This window comes from Corvus kubaryi, unplaced genomic scaffold (assembly GCF_017639235.1).
Source record: "Corvus kubaryi isolate FWS band 111438036 unplaced genomic scaffold, C.kubaryi_AGA036_p1.0 37398, whole genome shotgun sequence".
Classification (NCBI taxonomy): Eukaryota; Metazoa; Chordata; class Aves; order Passeriformes; family Corvidae; genus Corvus; species Corvus kubaryi.
This window is the reverse complement of record NW_024581137.1, coordinates 26839983-26863368: the sequence shown is the minus strand read 5'-3', so window position 1 is coordinate 26863368 and position 23386 is coordinate 26839983. Positions and strand designations below refer to the sequence as shown.

Below are 23386 nucleotides of genomic sequence, written 5' to 3'. Positions count from 1 at the left end.
GGGCAGCGGGAGCGTGGTGGGGGTTTGTCCGTCTGTCCGTCCGTCCGTGTGTATTTTCACGGGGGAAGGGGTGGGGGTGGCTGCAGGCTCGGGCGGGACCGGGATGGCGCAGGGTGGCTGCGTCTGTCCCGGACACGCGGGTCCGCACCGCCCCTGAGCGCCCGCGATGTCCCGCCCCTCTTTCAGGAGCTGCGGGACAGTCTTGTCTTCCTTCGGGCTTCCTTCCCGCCGGGTCCCGGTACCTGCACGGCTCTCGTGGCGGCTGCGGCGGTGTCACTGCGGGCCCCGCTGAGGGGCGCGGCGCGGTGAGTTGTGCCGGGATCGGGGTTCCCTCCGGCCGGGATCCGTGTCCCAGGGCTGTGATGCAGTGTCCTTGGGTGGGGAGGAAGCGGCGGAGGAAACGAGGGTGTTCTGGTTTCCTTCACCATTAGCAGTGGTCTTCCAGTCTTAAGCTACGACTGCAGTGACTCTGCAAGATCGATGTCTTCTACTGTAAGGACATAACTTCCAAAGAGGCAAAGCATGATTACAGCGATGTGATGGAACTTACAGGATGGAAAAAAAATATATTCGTATTCAGGCAAAGGCAGGATCCTTAACAATGTCAGATTAAGTGATCTCCGGGCACTAAAAAGTCTGCATAAAAAACCCCAAAACAAAGGAGTAAATATTTCACTGAAATTGGTCTCTTTGGTGCTATTGAAGAAATAGGTAAAAATAATACTGAATGAAGTCTGCAAGGTTTGAAACATTCAGTTTTAGGATATTATAATATATGAAATTTCCTGACAGCGAGAGTTGTAGAATAACGCTTCCCTCTTACAATATAATAAAATTGCTTTTATATGTAACATCTGATGATGTTTTGGCTGCACTTTTCTTCAATTAAGTTTATTTTGGTAAATATGTATAACGTACTATTACCTCTACCTTTTTTCTGTAGCTCTGTTCATCATTCATTATTAATAAACTCTCTTTTTGGTTCCCTAACCTAACATGGCAGCATCCTGTAAATTCTCTTTTATGTCTTTTGTCCTCTAAAAGATACTGACAACTAGAGTGGAGTGTAATTTCTGTGTTTGTGTGCCACAAAACAAGCAGAGAGAATTTTTTTTCTATGCTATGACATGATGTGGAGTTTCCTTAGAACAGTTCAGATTGGGTTAACTAGTTCTTTTTGGTTGCTGTTTCGGTTTTTTTTTGTTGTTGTTTTGCCCCCTCAGTGGGCGAACTGGGGGCAGAGGGGTGTGTTTTTTCACTGTGAAAAGTGATCTTTGTAGGAATTGCAACTTTTTATTTTAAGAGAACCTTCAGAATATGAACATGATGCACATCATAGTTAAGTGTGCATGTGATTTGTACTAACTGTAACGTAGGAACAAATGTAATGAATTGCTGTTTTGGTCTTGTGAGAATATCAGAGAAAGGAGACCATATGAAGATAATATTAGATTGTGAGTAGTATCTTCTGGTAGTGTCACAAGGAGTGTGGTTGCAGTTTTAGACCAAATGTAGAAATTTATTGTTATCTCTGTTCCTGTTTTGACTGCAGATACCCATGTGTATAAAGCCTAGGTTATTCTGGCCTCTTTATACTATTTTAGTTGTTAAAATATGTAGTTGTTTAATAGGTACTTGAGAGCTCCAGAGAATTAAGCAATTACGCTGGAATTCCTTTGGTGTAGTAAAGAGGTCTTTTTCCTAGTTTTTTACAGCTGGAAATAAAGCTACTTCTCGCTGGGACCCGCGCCCCCCCGTTTTCTTGTTAAAGCTTTTGTAGTATCTGATTTTAGACACTCTTTTTGTCTGTTACCTCCTTGAAGGAGGCACTGGTATTAGCTAATCACGAATTGTGGTGTATCTTGGGGATTGGATGTCATTTAGCTGCTAAAATTAAGATATTTCCCCTGGAGTTCATGATCACTTGTACATTTTCTGAGAATAGTAAAGGGGACTAGTTCTTGCGTCTTGCCTAAACTGTAAGTAGGATAAATGCATGCTGTCAGCTAAAATTGTCAGCTGTGTAGTCAATGTATCTGAAGACTAGTAAGTGTCAAAACCAGCCATTTTTCAGTAGCTGTGAAAAATCTGTGAGGCTCAGTTACTCAAATGAATTTATTTTTCCTGGTACAAGTTTACTGCTAGAATGTACTTTATATGCTATTTATTTTTTAACAACCTCTTTCACCTGTGATTGATAATTTGTGCCATTTTATGGGCTGGGTTTTCTCAACTGAGCATTATTAATAATAGCCTCTTATATTTTCTTCTATGATTTACAAAAAAACTTTACAAACTTTACAAAAAAGTAGGTGTATTAGCATTTGCCTATGTAATTTAGAAGATGAATTTTGGATTGCTCAGAACTGAATGAGTACTTTGCCTACATAAAGTAGGGCCTGGACTAGAGGGCTAGACAAGGGAATGTAAAACTTATTCCAATGAAATTGGTTTCTTCAGTAATACTGAAGAAATAGGAGGCTACCATGATATAAATAATCCAGTTAAATTTCTGGGTACCTCTCCTTAATGTTAAGAAGAAAATATTTTGCAGTGCACACCACTGAGGTGTTACAGTTAACTAATGTCTGTCATAATCCATTATTATGCTCAGATGAGCTGACAAGTCAATCTAGAAATAAGATTGTAGAAGAAAAGATGTAGAAGAAAAGAAATCACTTGTCTTTAATTTTTCCTCCAGTGTTATTTTTCTGAAATCTTCACCTGGGTTTGCCTACTGGGAAGGAGCACGAGTCCAAAGCCTCGTCTGTATTGCAGTTTTGCCATAGAAACATAATTTCAGTGGGCAAATTCATACTCAGTTTGAATTCTTCAGGTTTCTTGAAAGAAAACCAGACAAGTTAAATTCTTTCTCTCTCCCCGGTGGAACAAGTCCTTTTTTTGTTGCCGTTCTACAGGAATAGTGTTTGTGTGGTGCACTGTGTGTACATGTGTGAGCAGTGGCAATCTCTCCCCCACTGCAGCTGTCACTTTGTTAGTTGTCTCCCCACTCCCCTCTTAGTTCTCTTGAATGACACCTGCCTTCCTTTTAGGTCTCTTTAAAACATTCAGTCAAAGTCCCTCTCTTACCAGTAACCTACATGCATCATTCCGCAGCCTTGGCTCTCTATAAAACTAGTCAAAATTAGCTAAACATTATCATCTCAGGAGGAAGTTTTGGAGTCTCAGGGGCTTTGGAAAGAGTGATACAAAGACAGCTGTGATATTTCACAAGGGAGCAGAGGTACTGTGGGAGTACTTGTCACAGCCTGCAATTAATAAATTGTGGCAGTGTTACTGGGGAACGAGAAGCCAGGAAGGTGCCTTGTGCTCTGTCATAAGTGACTCTTATCAAGGAGCAAGGGTCCTACAGTGACCTGAATGGCGGCTATAAGGCATGAAGAGAAAATAAAGTGTCCCAGGGAAAATGAAGCTGAGATTTTTAAAAAAAATATTTATGATTACTATTATTATTTAAGAACCTGATACAGAGATATAGAAATGTTTTGGGGCCTAGATGGACCCAGTGGGAGGAGGGGAAGTTCAGCAAGTGTAACATACTGTCCCTATTGATATACTGTCCCTATTGATATCTGCTTGCTTTAATTTTCTTCACAAGCCTTGCCAAGCCATTTCCCCTCTCAAAATCTTGAATCTTGGCTGACTGCCCATGGGCAAGGAACAAAGAATTTCTGTTTTTAAATGGTTGGTTTATTTTAAAAGCATTCATTGGCAGTAGTAGGCAAAATAAAGGGGGAAGGTGCTGAAAAAAAAGATACTCTAAAGTACTTGAGGGGAGTCCTTAGACACAATGCAAAATGAAAATAATTATTGGTAGTAGGTGTAAAGCAAAACCAATTAAAATAGGACTGCATGCATTTAAATAGAAACAGCTCTCCAGTATTTCTAAAATACTGACAAAAGGTAGTCTAGTGTTTGGGCTCTCAGATAATTTTATACCAGAGCCACTGTAAGCTTGTTGTGTGGGTTTTCAAGCCAAAAGCAATATGTTTGTGCTTTCAACTCGAAGTTCAGCTACAAGACAAATTGGTGCTGTTCTTAGAAGTCTGTAGGAGGTAAAACCATTCCTGGTTTAAGATACGTTTGAGGTAGTCCCAGCAGCTCATCAGCAGCAGTACTGTGTCTGCTTGATGAGCTGTGACTTTTGTTGGCCCATATATCCTTTGGCTGCATTGAGAGACAGGAACTGTCGGGAGCACACAAGATTTTCTTCTTTCTTTGCAGAAAAATAGGTATTTTTGGTAGTTACCCATTTTTGCTATTCCCTTAAACCTCATGTTTCCTTCACTTGGAATATCCATTAAAGGTATTCCCCAAAAGACAGCTAGCAATAAGGCAAAAGGATTTTTTTTTTTCAGTATGCCAAGGTAATTGCAAGTCTTGGGCATGTAGAAGCAGGGAATGAAGGAACACATGCTGCAGGAGAAGGTATAAAGATAGATGCCTTGGAAAAGACACAAAGGCAGACTCCTTTGGCAGCACGCTCTAAAAGTGGTACAGAACTGCTAAAACCTGCAGGCCAGCAGCCTTCATAGTGCTAGAGCAGCCTTTTTTTGCCCAGAAATGTGCCTTCTTACCTGTTCTTAAGATATCAATGTGTTTTATAGTACTGGTATTTTCACTTGAATCTAGCAGCTATTAATGTAAACGGTCTCTTCTATCTGCTCATCTATGATGCAGTTTGAAAAGACCCTTGGGTTTCATCAGAGCCCATTTTGGTCGGCTCTGTTATGTCAGGAGTGCTGAAGTTTTGTCAGTCAAGTATCTATCCTCTTTTCCCTCTCTGCTGTGATGTTTTTCTGTTGACCAAATTTTACAGCAACAATAATAGAATACTTGAAGTGCTAAGAGTAAATTTTAACAAAAGACAGCTAAATGTGGTTTCACTTGTCTGGGAACTGGCATTGCTTTTAATGGTTGGTTCTGAGTAGAAGATCCTGCTCTTTTATGGTGCTGTGCAGCTGTCTGAGTGAACCTGGGAACCAAAGGACAGTGTTGGTCTGCAACAGTCACCAGTATGGATGTACCAGTACAGGACAGTAGTTTTATTGGCATCTTCTCAAGAACTCGTGCACTCATAAAAATACGAGGAATGTGATTCTTCCTTATGCACTGGTTTTAAACAGGGCTCTGTGTAAACACTTCACTTCTTTGGGCACCTGTTTGGCAGCTGCACCTCATGCAGATTGCCAAACCAGCAATCGCACCTACTGCAGAACCAACAGCCATCTAAGACTGCAAACTACCAGAATACAAACCTCATTTTTGGCATTCCAAAAAGTCTCAGCATGTGATGTCCTGGGATTCTAGGTGCTAATTTCATTGTATCAGTCTTCTACCATTAACTGGCTAGTGAATATGTTCTATGCTGTTTTGGTGTGTGTCAGTTATTCCTTAGACTTCCCATTTTCATTGCTGCACAGAAACTGCAGATAGTTTCCCAAATAACGTAGAACCAGCCTGTCTGCTCTCAGAATGGTCAGTGCAACTGATTCCTGTCAGCTGAGTGATGCTCAAAGTTTTCTGTTGGAAAATTAGAAAACAAAATATTTTGGAGGTCACAGAGGTAAATGGGCCAGAGGGTGCATCCTGTAAATAGATGCAAAAAAAGGGAAAATAATAGAATGGAGCTTGATGGTACTGTAGAATTTTTTTCCTGGTATTCTGTAAAGCCCAGTGATTCTTGTCTTCCTGAAATGTTTGTTGGCTATTGCAATGAGATATCACCCTGTGTATTTACAGACAGTGTATTGTTTACTGATACAGTACCCTTTCTGTACTGAGGGATGTTTGTTGCCATGAATTTAATAGTTATTTCTTGTACAGATGTAATTTTAGTGTGGTAATTTTAAATCATTAATAATTTCAGAAACTTCTTGTGCTCCCACTGAGATGGTAATAAATTCCAATTTTGTACTGTACAATTATTTTATGGTAATTATTAATGTCAGCTTTGGTACTGTCCTGATTTCTGTCTGCTGTCTGTTCTATTACAAGATTTTTTCCACTTCCTCTGTAATTGGATGCACGCTTCTATGACTGTGTATGGCTTTTTTTTTTTAAGCTCTGTCTTGATAAATCACTTCTTCTGTTTATGCAGTTAGTAATAATAACTGGTTGCAAAGCCAGACCTGCTCTTGAATTCACAGTGTCATGTTGTTGTTCGTCATAATTTGGAAGTGAGGAACAGATAAATATTGTGGTAGTAATAGGTTGAGTAAAATTCCCACTTATCAAGCCTATTTTCTTAATGTATTAGTTCATTAGTTCATTAGTTCATACCTGTCTAGGTATCTAGAGTATCACTGAGGAACTACTGCCTTAGTATTTGAGATTCTATCTTTCAAAAATATATGACCAAAGAGGTGACTTTATTGGACTGTATGTTAACAATATTATTTTCACTGCACTTTTCTTCGCTTTTTCCTTAAAAGTATTTTTGATCTTTGAATCAAGTGGGATTCTCTCAGGCTTTGGTTTTCTGTATTCTTTGCATTTGCAAACTGCTTATTAATAACTACCAAAAATACCTGATGGACCTGCTGCTTTTTCTCTTACAAATAATTATCGTCATCTGTCCTGTACATTTTTCAAAACTAGAAAGGACACAAATCATCTCTGCAGGACAGGTTTAAATTTGCCCTGTAACCATTTCTAGTGGTTTAGGAAGGCTGCCATCTCTTGGGTAGGCTAGAAAAATGATGATGAGTATGTGCCAGTCTTCCATGAGCTGACTGACTGGCAGAAGTGGCAGTGCTGTAAGGTACAATAAGCTTTTAAGGATTTAGGTATGCCTTGTTCTCCTGATAACCTGAGGTTGTTTCAGGGGATGTATGAGGCATTCCTTTGTGTTGTATGTTAATATAATCTCTTGGTTTTTCTGAGAATGAGTAAAGCAGAATCTGAGGAAGACTTTGCAACAAAATTCAAGAATGCTGTTTTGTAAGTATGGGCTGGTTTCCATGGAGAGGGGTCAGTATTCAAACTGAAGTCCAATGCTACTGTTTAGTTAAGTAGTATCAGAGCTACTAGAACTTTGCTTTATTATGGAACATACAATGCATGTTCTGTAGCTTTTTCTTTTACTTTTGCTCCTTTTGTTTCATGCAGTAAATAATATGGTTTATATATGACTGATTTTGAAATACAGGTCACAGGATAGAGACATGATTTTATTTTGGAGTGGATGAGTGCCTTAGTTCATTGTTTTTGTTGCCAGATGTATGTCAGTGTTGTGCTAGCACTGGACAAAGTTGTATCCACGTTGGTAGGTTTTGGCAGTACTTTTCTTAGACAATCAGCAGTGAAACAGTGAAGAAAACCAAGCTCTTTGTATGTCTGTGAGAGAAACATAGTGTTGGATCCTCATTCAGGAACTGGTTGTAGCTCCAAGTTCTAGTGTTGCTCCTGGCTTGGGCTTGTACTTTCCAGAATAATTGAAATATGCATGCTGATTTAAAGAACTTCAGAAAACTGGCACTTGAATCGGTGCTTATTGAAAGGATTATCTGGAAAATATTATCTTCTTCATTGTCGTGGTTTGACACTGGCCAAATGCCAGGCACCCATGAAAGCTGTTCACTCACCTTCTCTTGCTCTCAGCTGGGCAGAGAAGGAAAAAAATTAATGAAGGGCTCATGCGTTGGGATGAGGACTGAGAGAAAACACTCTTAAGGGCAAAACAGGTTCAAATTTAAAGGTATAAAGTAAATTTATTATTAACAGAGTCAGAGGAGGATAATGAGAATAAAATAAGCCTTTAAAACACCTTTTTTCCCCCCAGCCCCTTCCTCCTTCCCACCGACAGTTCAGGGAAAGAGGGTGTGGGAGTTTTGGTCAGTTCGTCACTTGAGATCTTTTTCTGTTTGCTCAGGGAGAGGAGTCTTTCTTCTGCAATGCTGCAAGTCCCTCCCACGGGAGACAAGTTCTCCGTGAACTTCTCCGGCGTGGCTCTAATCTCACGAGCAGCAGTCCTGCCAAAACTGCTGCAACGTGAGTCGCTCCCATGGGCAAACAGTCCTCCCGAAACTGCTGCGGTGTGGGTCACTCGTCCACAGAGTGCAGTCCACTAAGGATAGGTTCCTCTAGTTTGGAACTAGGGGCCCCCTCTCTCCACCGCGCCTCCCACTGTATCACAGCTTTCTCTGGTATCCACCCGCTCAGGTGGGAGCACTTCTCCCACGGGCTCCAAGTGGATCTCTGCATCCCCCGTCGACTGCATGGGCTGCAGGGCTTCACCATGGTCCTCACCACGGCCTGCAGAGGAATCTTGGCTCCGGCGCCTGGAGCACCTCCTCCCCCTCTTTTTCCACTGACCCTGTTGCCGCCATGTTGTTCTCCTTCACACGTCCTCACTTCCTCCTCTTCTCTAGCTAGAAAAAAACCTGCTACCACCAATTCAAAGATTCTTGCAGGATCCCACAGCGCCGAGAGGTTGATTTCGTCCAGGTTCTGCATTGGGGACTCGCCCGCCATGTTTCCCCCGCCAGCCAGACGGCCCTGCTGGCACCACGCAGGCGGTGGCGGCTGCCGCGGCATGGTTGGCATGGGGCAGCCAGGCAGGCCAGGCTCGCCGTGGGCTGCCGAAACGGTGGGGGTGTGGTGCATCGCCACCAGGCCATGCCAAATCAGCATGTTCATGGATTCTTGGATTGCCATTTTGCCGGAGTTTTGTTTGATTTGGGTTTGTTTTGTTGAATATTTTGTTTTGGTTTGGATTTGTTGGTTTTGGGTTTTGTTTCTTTTCTTTCCCTCCTCACATACTCAAATTTTGTTCTGGTCGTACTCCTTCATTGTCATGGTTGTCTTCCTTTTGTCTCAGTCTCCGTGATTAGGGATGGTAGGAATTCCAAGAAGGTGTAGATCAGATGCACCCTTTTTTCCTGTTGCTCTCTGCAGCGCTTTGACTGCCTTTGCCACAAAAGTCCCTCAGCTGTGGTTGGGAGAGTGGTATGCCAGCATTTCTCTCCAGGATAAATCAGTGTGAAGAAGGATGTCTCAGCTTCCTTTTTTTCCTGCTCAGGGAGGATTTCCAACTCAGCAAATTCTGTACTTTGAGAGAATGAGAGTAATAAAGATCAGAAGAGGCAATGTTCCTTCTTACATGTGTGCTTTTACCTTATGGGATACTACCTCTGAATTATTGAAAATTAAAGTCCATTCTGAGTCCAAGTTTTGTTTAAACTATAATGTTCTCATAGAGAAGTGGTGACCCTTCAGGGCAACAGGAGGTACAAGAATATTCCAATCCATCCATTTTACTGTGCTATTTTCTTCCTAATATGTGCTCCTGCTGCTCCGATACTGTGTTTTTCCTACTTCCAAATCATGTGGGTATAAGCTTGGGCTTCCCCCGCCCCATGTAACCTTGGAAGGGTCTTGCAGGGAGTATGTTATGGGTCACTAGAAGTGCATGCTTCAGGGGGAAAGAGGAGACCAAATCTCCAGAACTTTGAGATTACACTGGAATTCATTAAGGGGGAATGGCCTTTAAAAATTTGTACGAAAAGTGACAAATACAAATAGTTCTCTTAATTTTGGTACACCTTGCTCCCAGTTCCTTTGCGTAGTGTCAGTATTTGGGTGTTAGGCAATTTCCCAGCAGGTTAAGTCCTTGATTTCCATTAGTTTCGGTAGTCAGCATGTACACTGTGGATCAGATATACGTGGCGATGGCCCAGTCTGCAATTCCTGCTGCTGCTTGGCAGGAGTTTATTCAATCTGTTCCTCTTGGCTAGACCTCTTATCCTGGCTTGTGGTCTTATTTACAGTGTGATGGCAGAGTTATTTCTGCTCCAAAGGACTGCAGTGATCTTGTCTAAATGCTTCAGGATGAGATATGGTTGGAGATATGTGGAGAGCTGAACTAAATTCAAGTTTTGTAAGAGCTATTTGTTCTTTTCAGTTTTGTTGGGTTGTTCTTTTTTTTTCAATTATTATTTTGATTAATAGAAGAAGTAGAGACTTTTGGGAATGGGGTTGAAACTTATGGTCTCTTCTTGAGGGATACTGTTTGGTCTTCTCAGCTATCACATGAATCCTCTACTCCTGGACCTCATAAATGTCTTCCATCATATTTAATACTGTTCAGAGATTATGTAGATACATAACGATGTGGGTGCAGTTTGTTCTTTAAAGTCTGAGTGCAGAGCCATAGATTTGGCAAAGAGCTAGGGAAAAGAAGTTTTGGTTAGTGCATGTTTAGGGAAGATCTGTTTCAGGAAATCTTAAACCACACAATTCCAGATATTCATGCTGTGGAATGTAAGTTTTTATTGTTTTCTCTCTTATTTTATGTACTTAAGACAAATTTGTATCTTAAAACAGTTTTAGGGGGGGATAAGCACATTTCTTGAACAAAATACATCCCACTGCATTTACAGTGGGGGTTCAAATTACTGTGTGTTGACTGTCTGTCCTTGTGCACAATCATGCCCCACAGTGGAGGGTGAAGTGAGCTTTCCTCATTCAGTGACTTGGGATTGCCGCTTGCATTAGTGCACCCAGCAGTAAGAGTTTATGTACTGGCAGTGGTTACCATAGGGCATTTTATACACAGCACGTTGTTACTTTACAGCAACTTTGGTGTCCAAGTCCTTATGTCTCCCTGCCTTGGGTTAATCATTTTCAGAATAATTGAGATATGCATGTTGATTTTAGAGCACTTCAAGAATTTGCCACTTGAATGAGGCACGCTGGCTTGCTTGTTGAGAGGATTACCTGAAGAGCGAAGGTGAAGGGTAAGCGACAAGCAGGGCTCGGGGCCCTGCTGGCAGTGACACTTGTGTAGGCAGCAGACAGCAGGGTGTTGGCATAAGGCTGGTGGAACTGGTCAGTGGAGGGGACGAAAAATGCCATGGAGACAGAGTCAGGTTTAGATGAGAGCTCAGCAGTACGAGATACTCGGTATCGATATTCTGATACAAACCAAGGCCTAACGTGCCACTACAGAACGTCTGGTGAGGAACCCTATTAGATGTGTAATATCAGTCTAAAAAGTGCTTGTGTCAGGTAATATGTGGGGAAGAACTGGGAATAATGAGGAAAAGTGTAACTATTGTGTGAAATGAGTAGCTTTATCTGGACTATGTTAAATAATAGAAATTCTCTTTTGAGAAGGTATTGAATAATTGGAGTAGTTTCAGAGCTGGGTGAAAAATGAGAAATACAAGGTACACATGGAAAGAGTCTGAAAATGTGGGATACATATGAGGGGTAAAAATTAGTAAAAGAATGATGAATATGTAAATATATGTGCATGTACATATATTATGAATCCTGAACATCTGTTGTCACTGTCTTATAACGCAAGAAGAAGGAAATGCTGAGTGAGATTCTTACCAAGCTTTCTTTTAAAAGTAAAAGTTGAAGTCAGTTACTGGGCATTCAAATGCATGCATTCATAATAAAATGGAAATGAATTCTATGTTCTTCCCTAACAGTTGCTTGAAGTTAGGTTTTAAAATGTGTTTCTGTTTTAAAAGCATGTAGCTTGAAGCCTTCAACTGCAACTACTCCACAAGTAAACGAAGATATCTTCACTTTTTGTTTAAATCTTTTCTTTTTTTCCCCAGTACATCCTTGAAGATGTGTGGCTCAAACTGCTTCAAACTATCTGAACATTTGTTATTTAAGTGCTGAAGCTTTCCTACCACTTGCTTTCCTCCTGAAGCCTTAGTCTATTGAAGGATCAGAATTGGGTACTATGGTAAGATATTTTTTAAAGTCGTAGCAAAATCCTGAAGGTAGGTGCATTGTGCCAATTTATTTTGGTTTTATCTTTTATTCAGTAGTAAGAAACCAAAACAAATCTTAATGGTGTACAAAACCAGGAGAGGAAACTTTGAACTAGCTAACCAATCAAGAAACATCATTCCCCATGTTGTCTGTTCATACTTGCTCTGTGCCTCGAAGTGAAGAGTAACAATCAAGTGAATCATTGAACAAGATCTTGTGTGTAGATGTATGTGTATAGTTCATCACAATGTTGTATAGAAATGTTTTACAGGTCTCTTCTAGATACTGCATTTTCTTTGAAATGCATTTGAGTTTAATGTCAGTTTAAATTCCGGTATTTAAAATACTTAAGGTGATTTGTGGAAGAACAGAAGTTTTGATTTTTGGAGAATAAAAATAGGTAAACATAGGAGGAGGAAACCCTGTGAATAACAGGTGAGATGGAAAGATAGCTGAACCTCTAAGCAGATAAAAACCCACAATTGTTTGCTAGATTATGCAATGATACTGTATTTGGAAACTGATATTTGTTCTTGATCTCAACAACTGTAGCAGTTTTGAATAACCAAGTGGTACTTTACAAATTTCAGGAATCACGACCAACTAAAACATGAGAAGATATGTTCAAGATGATCCAGCTAGAAGATTTTTCACTTCACAGAAATACTATTTTTGTTTAATATGTAATATAATTTGACAAAGCCAAATTCAGTTACTTACCTTGAAATTAGGACACGCCTGTGGCCTTCATCAGAAATGTTTCTAACATTTCCAAGAAAAAATATGTCCCAGAAACTGAGTATGTTTTTACTAGTCTTTGGTATCATTTGGGGTTTGATGTTGCTACGCTACACTTTCCAGTATCCAAGACGCCAAAGCAGTGCTGAGCTGCGTGGACAGATATTAGATCTCAGTAAAAGATATGTCAAAGCACTGGCAGAAGAAAATAAAAACCTAATGAATGGTGGTGGTGGAGCCTCTGTGGCAGGATATGGTAAGAGGAAAAAAGCCATACTAGTTACTTGAATATATTCTTTTTCTGAAAACTGTAAAGTTATAATTTTTTTTTTTAAGTAGTATATGCTGCTCTTCAGCAGAAAAAACCTCTTTATAATAACTGATTTGATTTTAGTTTATTCAATGAACTTGAAGATTAAGATGAGTTGCAAAATCAGGCTTCAGACATGAAATTTTTGCTTTCCAGGATTTTTTTTTAGATCTCTCCAGGTACATGAATACAGTTACTTACAGAAGTAACAGTTACATTATGCTTTTTCTGAATCTCCAGCTTCTGAGGAATAAGCACGTGCTTGATACAGGGACAAAGTTTTCTATTGTCACTTCGACATTCCAGGTTCTAGTACCTCATTGCTAATTTCTCACTTTTATTTCTTGAATTTTCTTCTCCTTAAAAAAGCAGTGAAAAAGCAACATACTAGTTGAGTTTGTAGTCTGGAGACTGGAAGACAATTATGAATTTAGCAGAATCTCCCCTTGTTTTAGAAGTAGCCGTAACAGATAAGGTTTATTGTCTTGTGAGCTTTAATACTTGCTGCATCATATCTCTCTGTCTGATTTGCCTGTCTTGTGAATATGTACCTAACTTGATAAATAGGTGGCCAGTATTCACTACCTTCTGAAATATTGAAAAGATAACTAAAAATGTTTATTTTTAAAAAGTAGTATCTGAAAAGATGTGTAGTAATGTACTTTGATCCCCTTCTTAAGATTTCCTTAAATACCTCTGCCTGTTGTAGGATGCCCTTTATAGACATTTGGTAAGAGTGCAAGCAGCAAAAATGTGTCTGAAGTCTTTTTGCTCCTGCTCAGGAAGAAGGAAGCAAGTCTGTGATGACAAGATGTGCAGGAGCAACCCAAGAGGAGTAGGACAGTAAAAAGTGTTTAAACCTTCAATCCTTTCATTCTTAAAATTAATTTTTATGACAGCAAGAGACTGCCTTCTCTTTTCTTCCCTGTTTTCTCCTTCCACTTTTCTTTTTTGTCATCAAGGACTTCCTTCCTTTACTGTGTAATTAAGTTTTTCTATCATTAAAAAAACCCCTGAAAAATCCTTTTGTACTGTAGCTTTCTCCTGTTCTATAAGTCTTACAGTGTATTTCCAAATGAGACTTGTCTTCTGAGGTTTTGTCTGAAATTTAATAAAAAATGAAGTAATCTCTTGATCTACAGGCTGATCATCAGAATTAAAACTTGACAATTCCTTCCCTCAGACTGTTGAGCACAGAATGATATTACAGAGTACATGACCCACCCTCTGTTACTGGCAGTAGACCCTGCTCTGGCTTGAATTGATAAGCAATTCATTTTTTATTTTCTCAAAGTTAACATTACTAAACAAGAACTAGTTAATTTTAGAGGAAGGGGCTGACCTGAGACTTCTCTTTTTTAAACCTAATTTACTACTGATTTTTAATTTTATTTATTTTACTCCTATTTTTTCACTTTGATGCCTGTGATCTTTCTCCCCAATCTTTCTGCTTAGTTAAGAACTAATTAGAGGGTGGGGGGTAGAGACAGAGTTTGTAGATGTCTTCATGTGTAATGGGAGTCTTGACACCTTGTAAAATCTGGTAAGTTTGTTAATTTTTTTCAAATCTGAAAGAAGATGGTGATTGGCAACAGCATAATTAGCTTCTGTAGAAAGATGTTACTGGTTTTGTGTTCCAGAGCATGAGATTTTTTTTTCCTATATTTTCTCTTATTTTTCAGTCAATAAATATGTAAATAGATTTTTTTACCCTTGCTTTGTAGCTTAGGTAAGAAGCAAAAAGATACCTTCTAATAGCAGCTTTTCTATGGGCTAAATCTGTCATTTAGGGGAAAGCTATTAACTACCTTCTTTATGCTGGAAAATATTTAGATATAGTCTCTTGCATCCAAGGCTAAAAGATGACATATCTGAGTATTCCAATGCTGTTGTCTGGATGAAATTTGAAGCAATACCTTTGAACAGTCACTTCTAATGTTCCAACTAGTGTTTTTGTTCTTACACTCTAATATTTAATTGGCTGCCTTCACCGTTCCCTGTTATGGTGGTATCTCCCTTCCCTAAAATAACAAAGAAATGGTATTAAAGAAAAATCAAGCAGCTGTTTAATTCTGTACTTGTATACCAACCTGTACTCCTTTCCAAAAAGTGTGGTAGGGAGGATAGCAAGTGTTAAGATGTGAATATGTTGAAATAGCAGTTCTTTTCCACACGTAGTAAATAACAGGCTGTAATTTGTTTTTTCCATTATCTTCAGCTGATCTTAAGAGAACAATTGCTGTTCTTCTGGATGACATCTTACAACGCCTCGTGAAATTGGAAAACAAGGTTGATTACATCGTTGTGAATGGCTCAGCAACAAATACCACTAATGGAACTAATCATCAGGTGCCAGTGACTTCAAATAAACGTGTAAAGCCAGCAAGCAACATTAGATAGCAAACAGGGCTGCTTTGTGTGTTTCTACGTCATTGATGGATAATATTTAAGATAAGCTTTTTATCTCTGGCTAGGGCAAAGAAGTAGTTGACTCTGAAACAAGCGTAAACTATTGTATTCTACAATGTGCTTGGATCTATGTAGGCCTAACGTGCTTAGGTTCTCAAAGCATTATTTCATTGCCTTTGAGCAGTGCTTCTGAAGTGATCTTTGTTGTCTCTAAAGATATTTTGATATCATTGATTTGGTGTAGTAGACCATTGGATAATAACAATATGTGGAAAGCAATGAGAAACTTATAGGTAGGTTTCTAAATATATTTATTTAAGTATGAATATAACATATCTTTTGGATAGGCGAGCAGTATTGTAGCTTATTCATTTTTTGTGATCTGCATTAAGCCGAGGTAACTGAGGAAAATGTGTTGCTAAGCAAACGTTAGAAAATGTGTACACTTAAAATATTTTGTTACTTACTTACTAAAACACTATTAAATTGAGGATAGCATTGGTGGTAATATTTTTAAATTGTGACCCAAAGAATGTCTTTATTTGCACTATCTGTCAGAGTAGTTAGAGAATTTACTGTATATTTAAGAAAATTTATTATAATAGGAAAACTTTCTAGGTAGTAACACTGTCCAGGTTTATCTTTATGCCAGAGATAGGGCAGTTAGATTATCAAAAGCAAATCATCATCTGTGATCTCTTAGATGATTATTTCTTAAAAAGATATTTAAGTGTATGTATTTTGTAATTGCAGATAAAATTATTTAAGTGATGGAAATAAGTTTTGGAGATGTGAATATGGTTTATTTTTATTCATTGCTGTTTGTTTTTAACATTTTAATGCCTTGCAGTTTGTGTTGAGTATAGCACACCATCTCCCTGAGTTGCTTTCTAGATCAGAAGGAAAAGCAATGACGGGAATCAAGGCATCTCTGCATTTAACAGAGGTATATGTACTAAGGGTGTCTTATCATGGAATATTTGAGAGCTAAGGTAATGTTTGCCTTATGTCTAAGTCAGCCTTACAGCAAAGTAAATTGCATGCCATGTGGGTGCACTGTATCTCAAATGTTACTGAAATGATATTAAAGTGCCACTGAACCTGTTTTTTAGATTGTACTGAATGTTTGGAGGGGACAGAATGTTCAGGGACTTCTGCCAAAAGTGTCCTGTGAGTGAGGTTTTGGGGATGAGTAAAACCTGAGGCACTCGATAATATACCAGGCAAAGTTATGTATTTTTTTTCTTTCTTCTGTTTCCCTGCTGATATTCTCAATGGTTATAAAGGAAAATACAATTGCAATCTTAGTTAGTACTTACTTAGTATGCAGATGATTTTTTTTTTTTTGTCACATTGTGTGTAAACATGTACTCACTTCAATACAGAAAGAAAAAAATAAATTTTTAATTGTACTTGTAAATGTTTCTGTTTGGAGCTTTTTTGGGGGGGGGTTTGGTGGGGTTTTTTTGTTAAATAGTCTTGTCATTCTTGCTACATGTGCTCTATCTGTTTCTGGATTGGAAAGTTGTACATCTCTGAGGTTTAGTAGTACTCTTTCTGGTATTCTTCCTTCTCAGTCACTAAGAAATTCTTGAAATTCTAATGCCCTGAAACTTTCCTCAGGTTAGAGGTGAGGGGAGAAAGAAATGAAAATAAAACAACTGGTTTAGATCTTTAATGGCAAACCTAAGAGTGAAGAGTTTAACCTAAGAGTGAAGAAGATACGTGCAGAACTTCTTTTGAACCTGCATGTTGACAACATATAGATAGATAGATAGATAAATAGATAAATAGATTTTTATATCTAGCTGTCTGGTTTACTTCCTAGATACTTGATTGTTACAAACCAAAACCTTTGTGCTGTAAACACACAGCTCTTGTGTGTATAGACAAAAGTAACTTTTTTTTCTTGTGAGGGTATATGAAACCTTGAAGTTATTGAGGCGTCTTAAATAAGCGTAACAAGACTCGCAAGCTGAGTCTTTGTCGCTGTGTGCACAAGCAGGTTATTTTATATTGGAGACTGATACATGCAGTCATGGTAATTCCTGGGGCCATTAGCAAATAGCTGCTTTTTTTCTTATGTTGTGGTAGCCCAGTGGCTCACTGGAATTAGTTTGTACTTGACAAAATGTTATATATAGTTATTTAGAGAAAAAACGACCTCACTTATGGCATAAAAGTTCCATTCATGAATACTATTGAAAGAACTGTGCTCCAGCAGTGCAGAAGGTGAAAGCTGACCTTCAACCTTTTTGCTGAGATGGCAACACTTTTCAGAGTGGCAGAACTAAACTTAAGGTGTGCAGACTAAAGTTAAAAAGGGTAAGGAACGGATAAAAGGAGGGTCTCAGCTGACTTTCCTATTAACAACAGTAGTAAGAAAACACCTGCATGTTCTAGCCTGCAGCCTCCTATATAGGACATGTGAGAGGTGTGGCAGCCCTGCAAAGACAGGAGGTTGTGTAAAGAGCCCAAGGGCTTGTGAAGAAGAAGCAGGAGAAAGCCTACAACTTTCCCCCAGGTCCAAAATGCTTGACAGTATCACAGCATTTGGTTGTGTTGCCATTTTTTTCTTTCTGAGGAGTATTTAAGTAGTGTTTCTGCTGTGCTGCAGTTTTTATGATGCAGCTGTGTATTTCCCATTTCAGGTGACATCACAAAGACCCCCAAAGTGACTTCGTTCAAGTTGTGCGTCTATGGAATCGCCTTATGCTTTGTTGGTTCTTAGGCTGGATGGGGCTTGGGGTATTATTTCCTTTTCTTCTCCTACTGCCCTTTGGAAGGCAGGAGACCTCTCTTATATAAAGAACTGCTGATATGGGGGATGGGGGAGTGTTTTGCTTTTGTCTTGAAATCTTTTGGTAAATTAGGAGACTTCAATTTTCCCAGCTGTAATTTGCCTCTTGAGTGTTTATCAGCTGATTTCACTAGGTAATTGGCAGTACTTCTGTGCCTCTGAGTGATTGCTTAATGTAGGTAGCCAAAAATGTTCAAGACCCACTTCCAAATAAAAGTTCTAATGAAGAAAAATGGAACGAAAAGAGTGTATACTGATTGCTGTCTAAATAGACAGAAGCAGCACAGGTCTTGATACAGCCCTCGAGTTCTACAACTAAATACCTGGCAGGCAAAAATCTTGGGGAAATTGTCTTTATTCTCTTGTTCTTTCTGTTGCTTTTCTCATCTAAATAAATAATTTTGAATCTCTGTATAGTAACCTTAACATAATGAAGATATCCAAGCATTGTCTCACAGTTGTGTGTGAAGAAGAAAAAGTGCCGAGTGGTTCCACATTGAAGAACTTTTGGGATGAATGGATGTACAGACTCTTTGAAACACACTGAGACAGCTCTTAACGAACTGCCTATGCGCTGTTAGGATCACAAAAGTTTGCTGATCTGTTTTAAATGAACTAATTTTAAAAGTACAGAAACATGGCACAAGGATATACAGGTTCTTGTGTTTAGTGTGGTGAAACATCAGTATCCTTGGCACCCAGTATTATGCATCACATACTGCACAGTTGTCTGTTTTTCCAAGGAGCTGCTAAATCCTTGTTTTTCAATAACACAATCATTTAAAGAAGCTGACTAGATAGATCTGAATTCTAATTAAAAATATTTGGTAGTGCAGAGGTTTCCAAGCTGCGGCATGTTTGTGATGTGTGTAAGTTGCTTTAGCAACCAAGCACCTCCTGTGCAGGTATGTGTTTTGGGGGTATTTGCTGCTATCACAGCCTTTGTGGGAATGCAGAAGCAGAGTAAATTTTAGAACTGCTATCAAGAAGATTATTTAGAAAAATGATTGCATAAAATTTAAGATCCCAGTTTATTGTGTTTTCTTGAAAATATTTTCATTCCTAAAAATACGCTAATTGAATGAGCTGAATGTCTAAAACACTCAACGTAAAATTGGTGTGGTATTTTTAAAGGTGATACAGAGTGTCAATTGATACATTTAACAATCCAAATATGACTTTCCTTACCTAAGGATTGTGCTCTTTCATGGTTTTGTACTTTACAAAACAAAGAGCCTGCTAGGTTTGGGGTTCAATTTAATGTATCTGATAGTGTGCCACCTTCAAAGGCAAGAGTGAAATGGAAACTTCCCTTTCTAGCAGCCAAAAAAGTGAATTAGACTTTTGCTGTTTCTCATGTGGAAAACACCAGTACTTGAATGGGTATTTCACTAATCTCAGTTTGTTAGGAATGATCCACATAGGCATTTGAAAATACCCTTTAGGTTATTAAAATGAAACCCAAGTTAAAAAAATTCACATTGCATACATTTGTGGAATCACATCTCTTAAGCAGCAGTGGTGTCACATGCTGCTGAATTATCTTATCTCTAAGTGATCTTAATTACTACAAGTTTCCTAACTATGTTTGTCAGTACCTCCAGCAAAAGCCTTTCATTATGAATTGATCTGTGCTTGCATATGAGCTTCCATATTCCCTGTGGCATTCATCAACTTACTCTTGTCAGTTGGTGTCTAATAGAGTTCTGTTTTTCTCATGGCAAAACTGAAGAGAAGCATGTTGGCATTTTTAAATACTGTAAACTAGGTTTAGTAATACACAAACTAATTTTTATTGTAGCATAGTGTATGTTCATGGTTAGAAGTTTATAGAAGTGAGTACTGCTTGATTTGGTTTTAAGTATATTGGGATATTGATAACACGTGTGGAGGGAAGAAACAATTTGATGGAAACTGTTTCTGTTATTCTTTATGCCACTTAAATGCTTCTTGTTTTCAGAAGAGCTAATCAGATAGTAATTGACCAGATCCATAGAAATAGAATGACTGACTACTACTTCAAAATGATGACTTGAGGTCTAAAATATCAAAACGGGTTTTTCCTAAATTATTTTTGGATTAGTGAGGTGGCTATCTTGAATTTATAGATGTTTCACTGAGAATAATTTCAAGCACTTGTCAAACTCGTAAGGGTTTTTAAAAATTTAAAGGGTCACACATTTTATTGTTAACAGAGGGTGTTGAGAGAGACTGTCAACACCCTATGAAGCATTAAGCTGTTGCCTTTGATGTGTAGGCAGCACCTTAGGTCTCACAGAGCTGTACTGTAAGTATGTGTCCATATGTTCAACCCACTTTGATGTGTTCAGGGATCTTGGGCCAGCAGTATCCGTATGCTACATCACAACTATAGGAGGTAAAACATGCCATCTGGATTCCTGTTCCTTTTACTTACCTTGTGTTGTGGCTTCTTCACCATAGCAGAAAGCCTTCTTTTTCTTCCCTGCTATTCAAAATTATTTGGTAGTTCACAAAAAAACCCCTCTGTTTTGAGCAGTCTCTAATGAATTTTATTTCGGATGTCTATTAACAATCTCTTAGAAGGGATGAAAGACAGGAATGGGTTTTCTAAATTCAAAATGTATTCCAATACTCATGCTATGACAGTAGAAAGAGAGTGTTTGAGATACCTGTATTAGCTAAGAACTCCATTTCTGAGTTACAAAGTGTTTCACCTTTTATATCTGTTCCCACGCAAATCTACCAATCCATATTTAAATCCAAGCAGCTCTTGGGGGGGGTCTTATTTGCACTGGGTGCTAATAAACTGAACACTGTATTGCAAAACACTTCCTGTGATCTAATCCAGTAAAAAGATCCTTAATTATTTTGATGGGAGGTAGTTCATAGGACAGATGCCTCCCAAAAAAATGACTTGATTTCCTACTCTCCATAAGTTCTTACTGGCTGTTCATGCATAAACACTGACATGAGTGGCATATAGACTAACATTTGTACCCCTCACTGAAAGTTGCCTTATTAAGAAACCTGGCTCTTCTCTCTAAACCCAAACTGTATTTTAGAGGACTGTTTTTAACAAAGATCTTGCACAGATGAGGCACATCAACCCACGACACAGAAGCTCTGCTCATTCTGTCTGAACCAGGCTTGCCAGAGCACTTCCCCACCACACACCTCCCCATTTATTGGCAGTGCTGGGATCTCTGGCACCAGTGAAATGTGCATACAGATAAGGTATCTCAGAGATCTTCAGTTTTGTGCAGCTCCTCTGCAGCAGTGTGTTCCTCAGTATGTTCAAACTCCCTGTCTGCAGAGATTCTTGTCCTGCTTTCAAGGTCCCCTTTCCGCCATCTGTTTCTTTTTTGAAGTTTTGGTCACAGGAGGAATTTTCCCTGATTTTCCCCAGACAATCCTGACTTTTTTTGTGTGATTTTATTTTCTTCCACTGGCTTGCTTGAAGATGAATCGACTGCAGTGGGGACTTGCTCCCGTATCTTTCCTGCATTTGAGGGTGACCTGTTCACGTTCAGATCTGAGTGTGACAGAATGTGTGTATTGTGTTGCAGTGCTGTCTGCTCTGCTGAAATTTCTTATACATGTGGCATAGCCACAGGACAAATGCCCAGACCATATGCCCTGTCACCTTATTTGGATACTGCTGGGAACCTGAGACTGTCCCTGTTGTTTCATCTCTCTCTGAGGGATGTTTTGGCAAAACATTGCCATGGTCCTTGTGATGTTCCTCTTCACCTTCTGCTGCATTGATGGTGGCTTGCCCAGTTCAAAACAATGTGGAGATTTCCCTGAATAGCTGTATCTTTCTTTTTTTTTTTTTTTTTTTTTTGGGAAGTATCACTGTCTGGTATGGAAAAAGCCTTTCTTCTTGGATTCAATTTCACAGTCTGAAGGCTTGTAGCTTATGGTAGCGGGCAGAGCCCAATTTAAATACCAATTTCCTAAAGCTCGGATAAGGAAAACATACTATATTTTTTCTTCACATATTTGGTCACTTTGTGGCCAGCCTGTTTGTATCAAGGGGAAGCAGTCAATTTACACAGATAGTGCAGTATCAGAAATAGCAGCCTGTGGTGGATTCACTAAAAACACATTGGAGGAGTTGTTCCAATGTGGTGACAATTGATTGTGGCACATGGAGAAGAATTGGGACTTGCAGGTTGCCAGTCTAAGAACCATCTTTGGTTAGGAATGTTTCCCAAAGTTGGCCTCAGGTAGTCTTGAACTATGAACAAAACACATATTTTCTAATGGAACATATATTTTTTTGTGTAAAGGAAGAGGGATCAGTGACCAACCAAAAATACCGCTCACCCACCCACCAGAAATGTGGTGGTCTAAACAGTAGCAGCAGCAGAGGGCAATGGGGGTGCAAGGCAGGCGCTGGGAGGGCTTGGGTGCTGTGCTGTGCTGTGTGGCTGGTGGCACCCGTGACTGCGGGTGTCTTTCTGAGGCACTGCGCTTGTGAGTGGGTATGTGTGTGGCCATGCCCTGGCACTGCTGCTCAGGGAGCATGTCCATCCCAAGGGGCACAGGGGGTGCCTGCCTTCCTGGGGAGTGTGTGCACACCACACGTGTCCTGTCCTCGATATCAAGCCCCTCAAGATTTGAATCAAACTTTGCAATTGTTTTAGTTGTTAATCAGTAGCCATAGCTGGACAGTAATGATTGAGCAATTGCATTGTGAATGTTGTATGCTCGGCTAATTTTTTGTTTTAAGGAAAAGAGAAGACAATCCCAAGATGAATGGTCTGTCTGGATGAAAGCCACCACGAGTGAAGCCAGCAGAACTGAGCAGTAACTGGGGGAAAGGTAATTCCAGATGTGGGCAATCGCGACCACCTACTCAAAACAGACCCCAGACGCAAATGGGCAGAACCGTCCCTATGCACCAATTAGCATGACAAATGAGAGATATGACTGGCAAATAGGGGGTTGAATACTAATTAACGGAAAAATTATGCAATTTATAGTCAGTGAATGCTGATGCCTTTGTTAAAATGTATAAATAGTGTAAAGTTTTGATGATCTAGCCTTTTGTGGGTTAGCACCTAGCTCCCTGCTTTGCGCAAACTAGAATAAAACAAAGCACACCTCCCCCGGTGTGTGACTTGTCGCTGCGCGCCCGGTAGCGAGCTCCCGGGACAACACCGCGGCGCGGGGCTGCCCGTGCCCACGGGCGCCGCACAGACCTCCCGGATCCGCGCGTTTCTCAGCCGCCGGTGCGGAGCGTGCTGCGGGCGAGCCGCCCGCCTGCCGCCCCCTTCCCTCCGCCTGCCTCCCGCCTGTCCCCCGCCTGTCCCCCGCCTGTCTCCCCCCGTCCCCCACCTTTCTCCCGCCTTCCCCCCGCCTGCCCGCGTCCTGTCCCCCCCTCG

The 23386-nt window shown here is 39.8% G+C and overlaps 1 protein-coding gene across 7 annotated transcripts; it reads left to right on the top strand.

Annotated features, from left to right (window-relative positions):
* CCDC126 (coiled-coil domain containing 126) lies at positions 1 to 16634 on the top strand. 7 transcript variants are annotated; one of them, XM_042043367.1, is made up of 5 exons: positions 2 to 16; positions 187 to 305; positions 11595 to 11728; positions 12348 to 12751; positions 15024 to 16634. In XM_042043367.1, the coding sequence occupies exons 4-5, from the start codon at positions 12514 to 12516 to the stop codon at positions 15203 to 15205; spliced, it is 420 nt and encodes a 139-aa protein (XP_041899301.1). In that variant the 5' UTR covers positions 2 to 16; positions 187 to 305; positions 11595 to 11728; positions 12348 to 12513; the 3' UTR covers positions 15206 to 16634. The 7 variants fall into 7 exon arrangements, with proteins under 7 accessions (XP_041899304.1, XP_041899301.1, XP_041899302.1 ...); XM_042043368.1 differs by having other exon boundaries at positions 8 to 22; XM_042043369.1 differs by lacking the exon at positions 2 to 16 and adding an exon at positions 28 to 42.
* The last annotated feature ends 6752 nt before the right edge of the window (positions 16635 to 23386 follow it).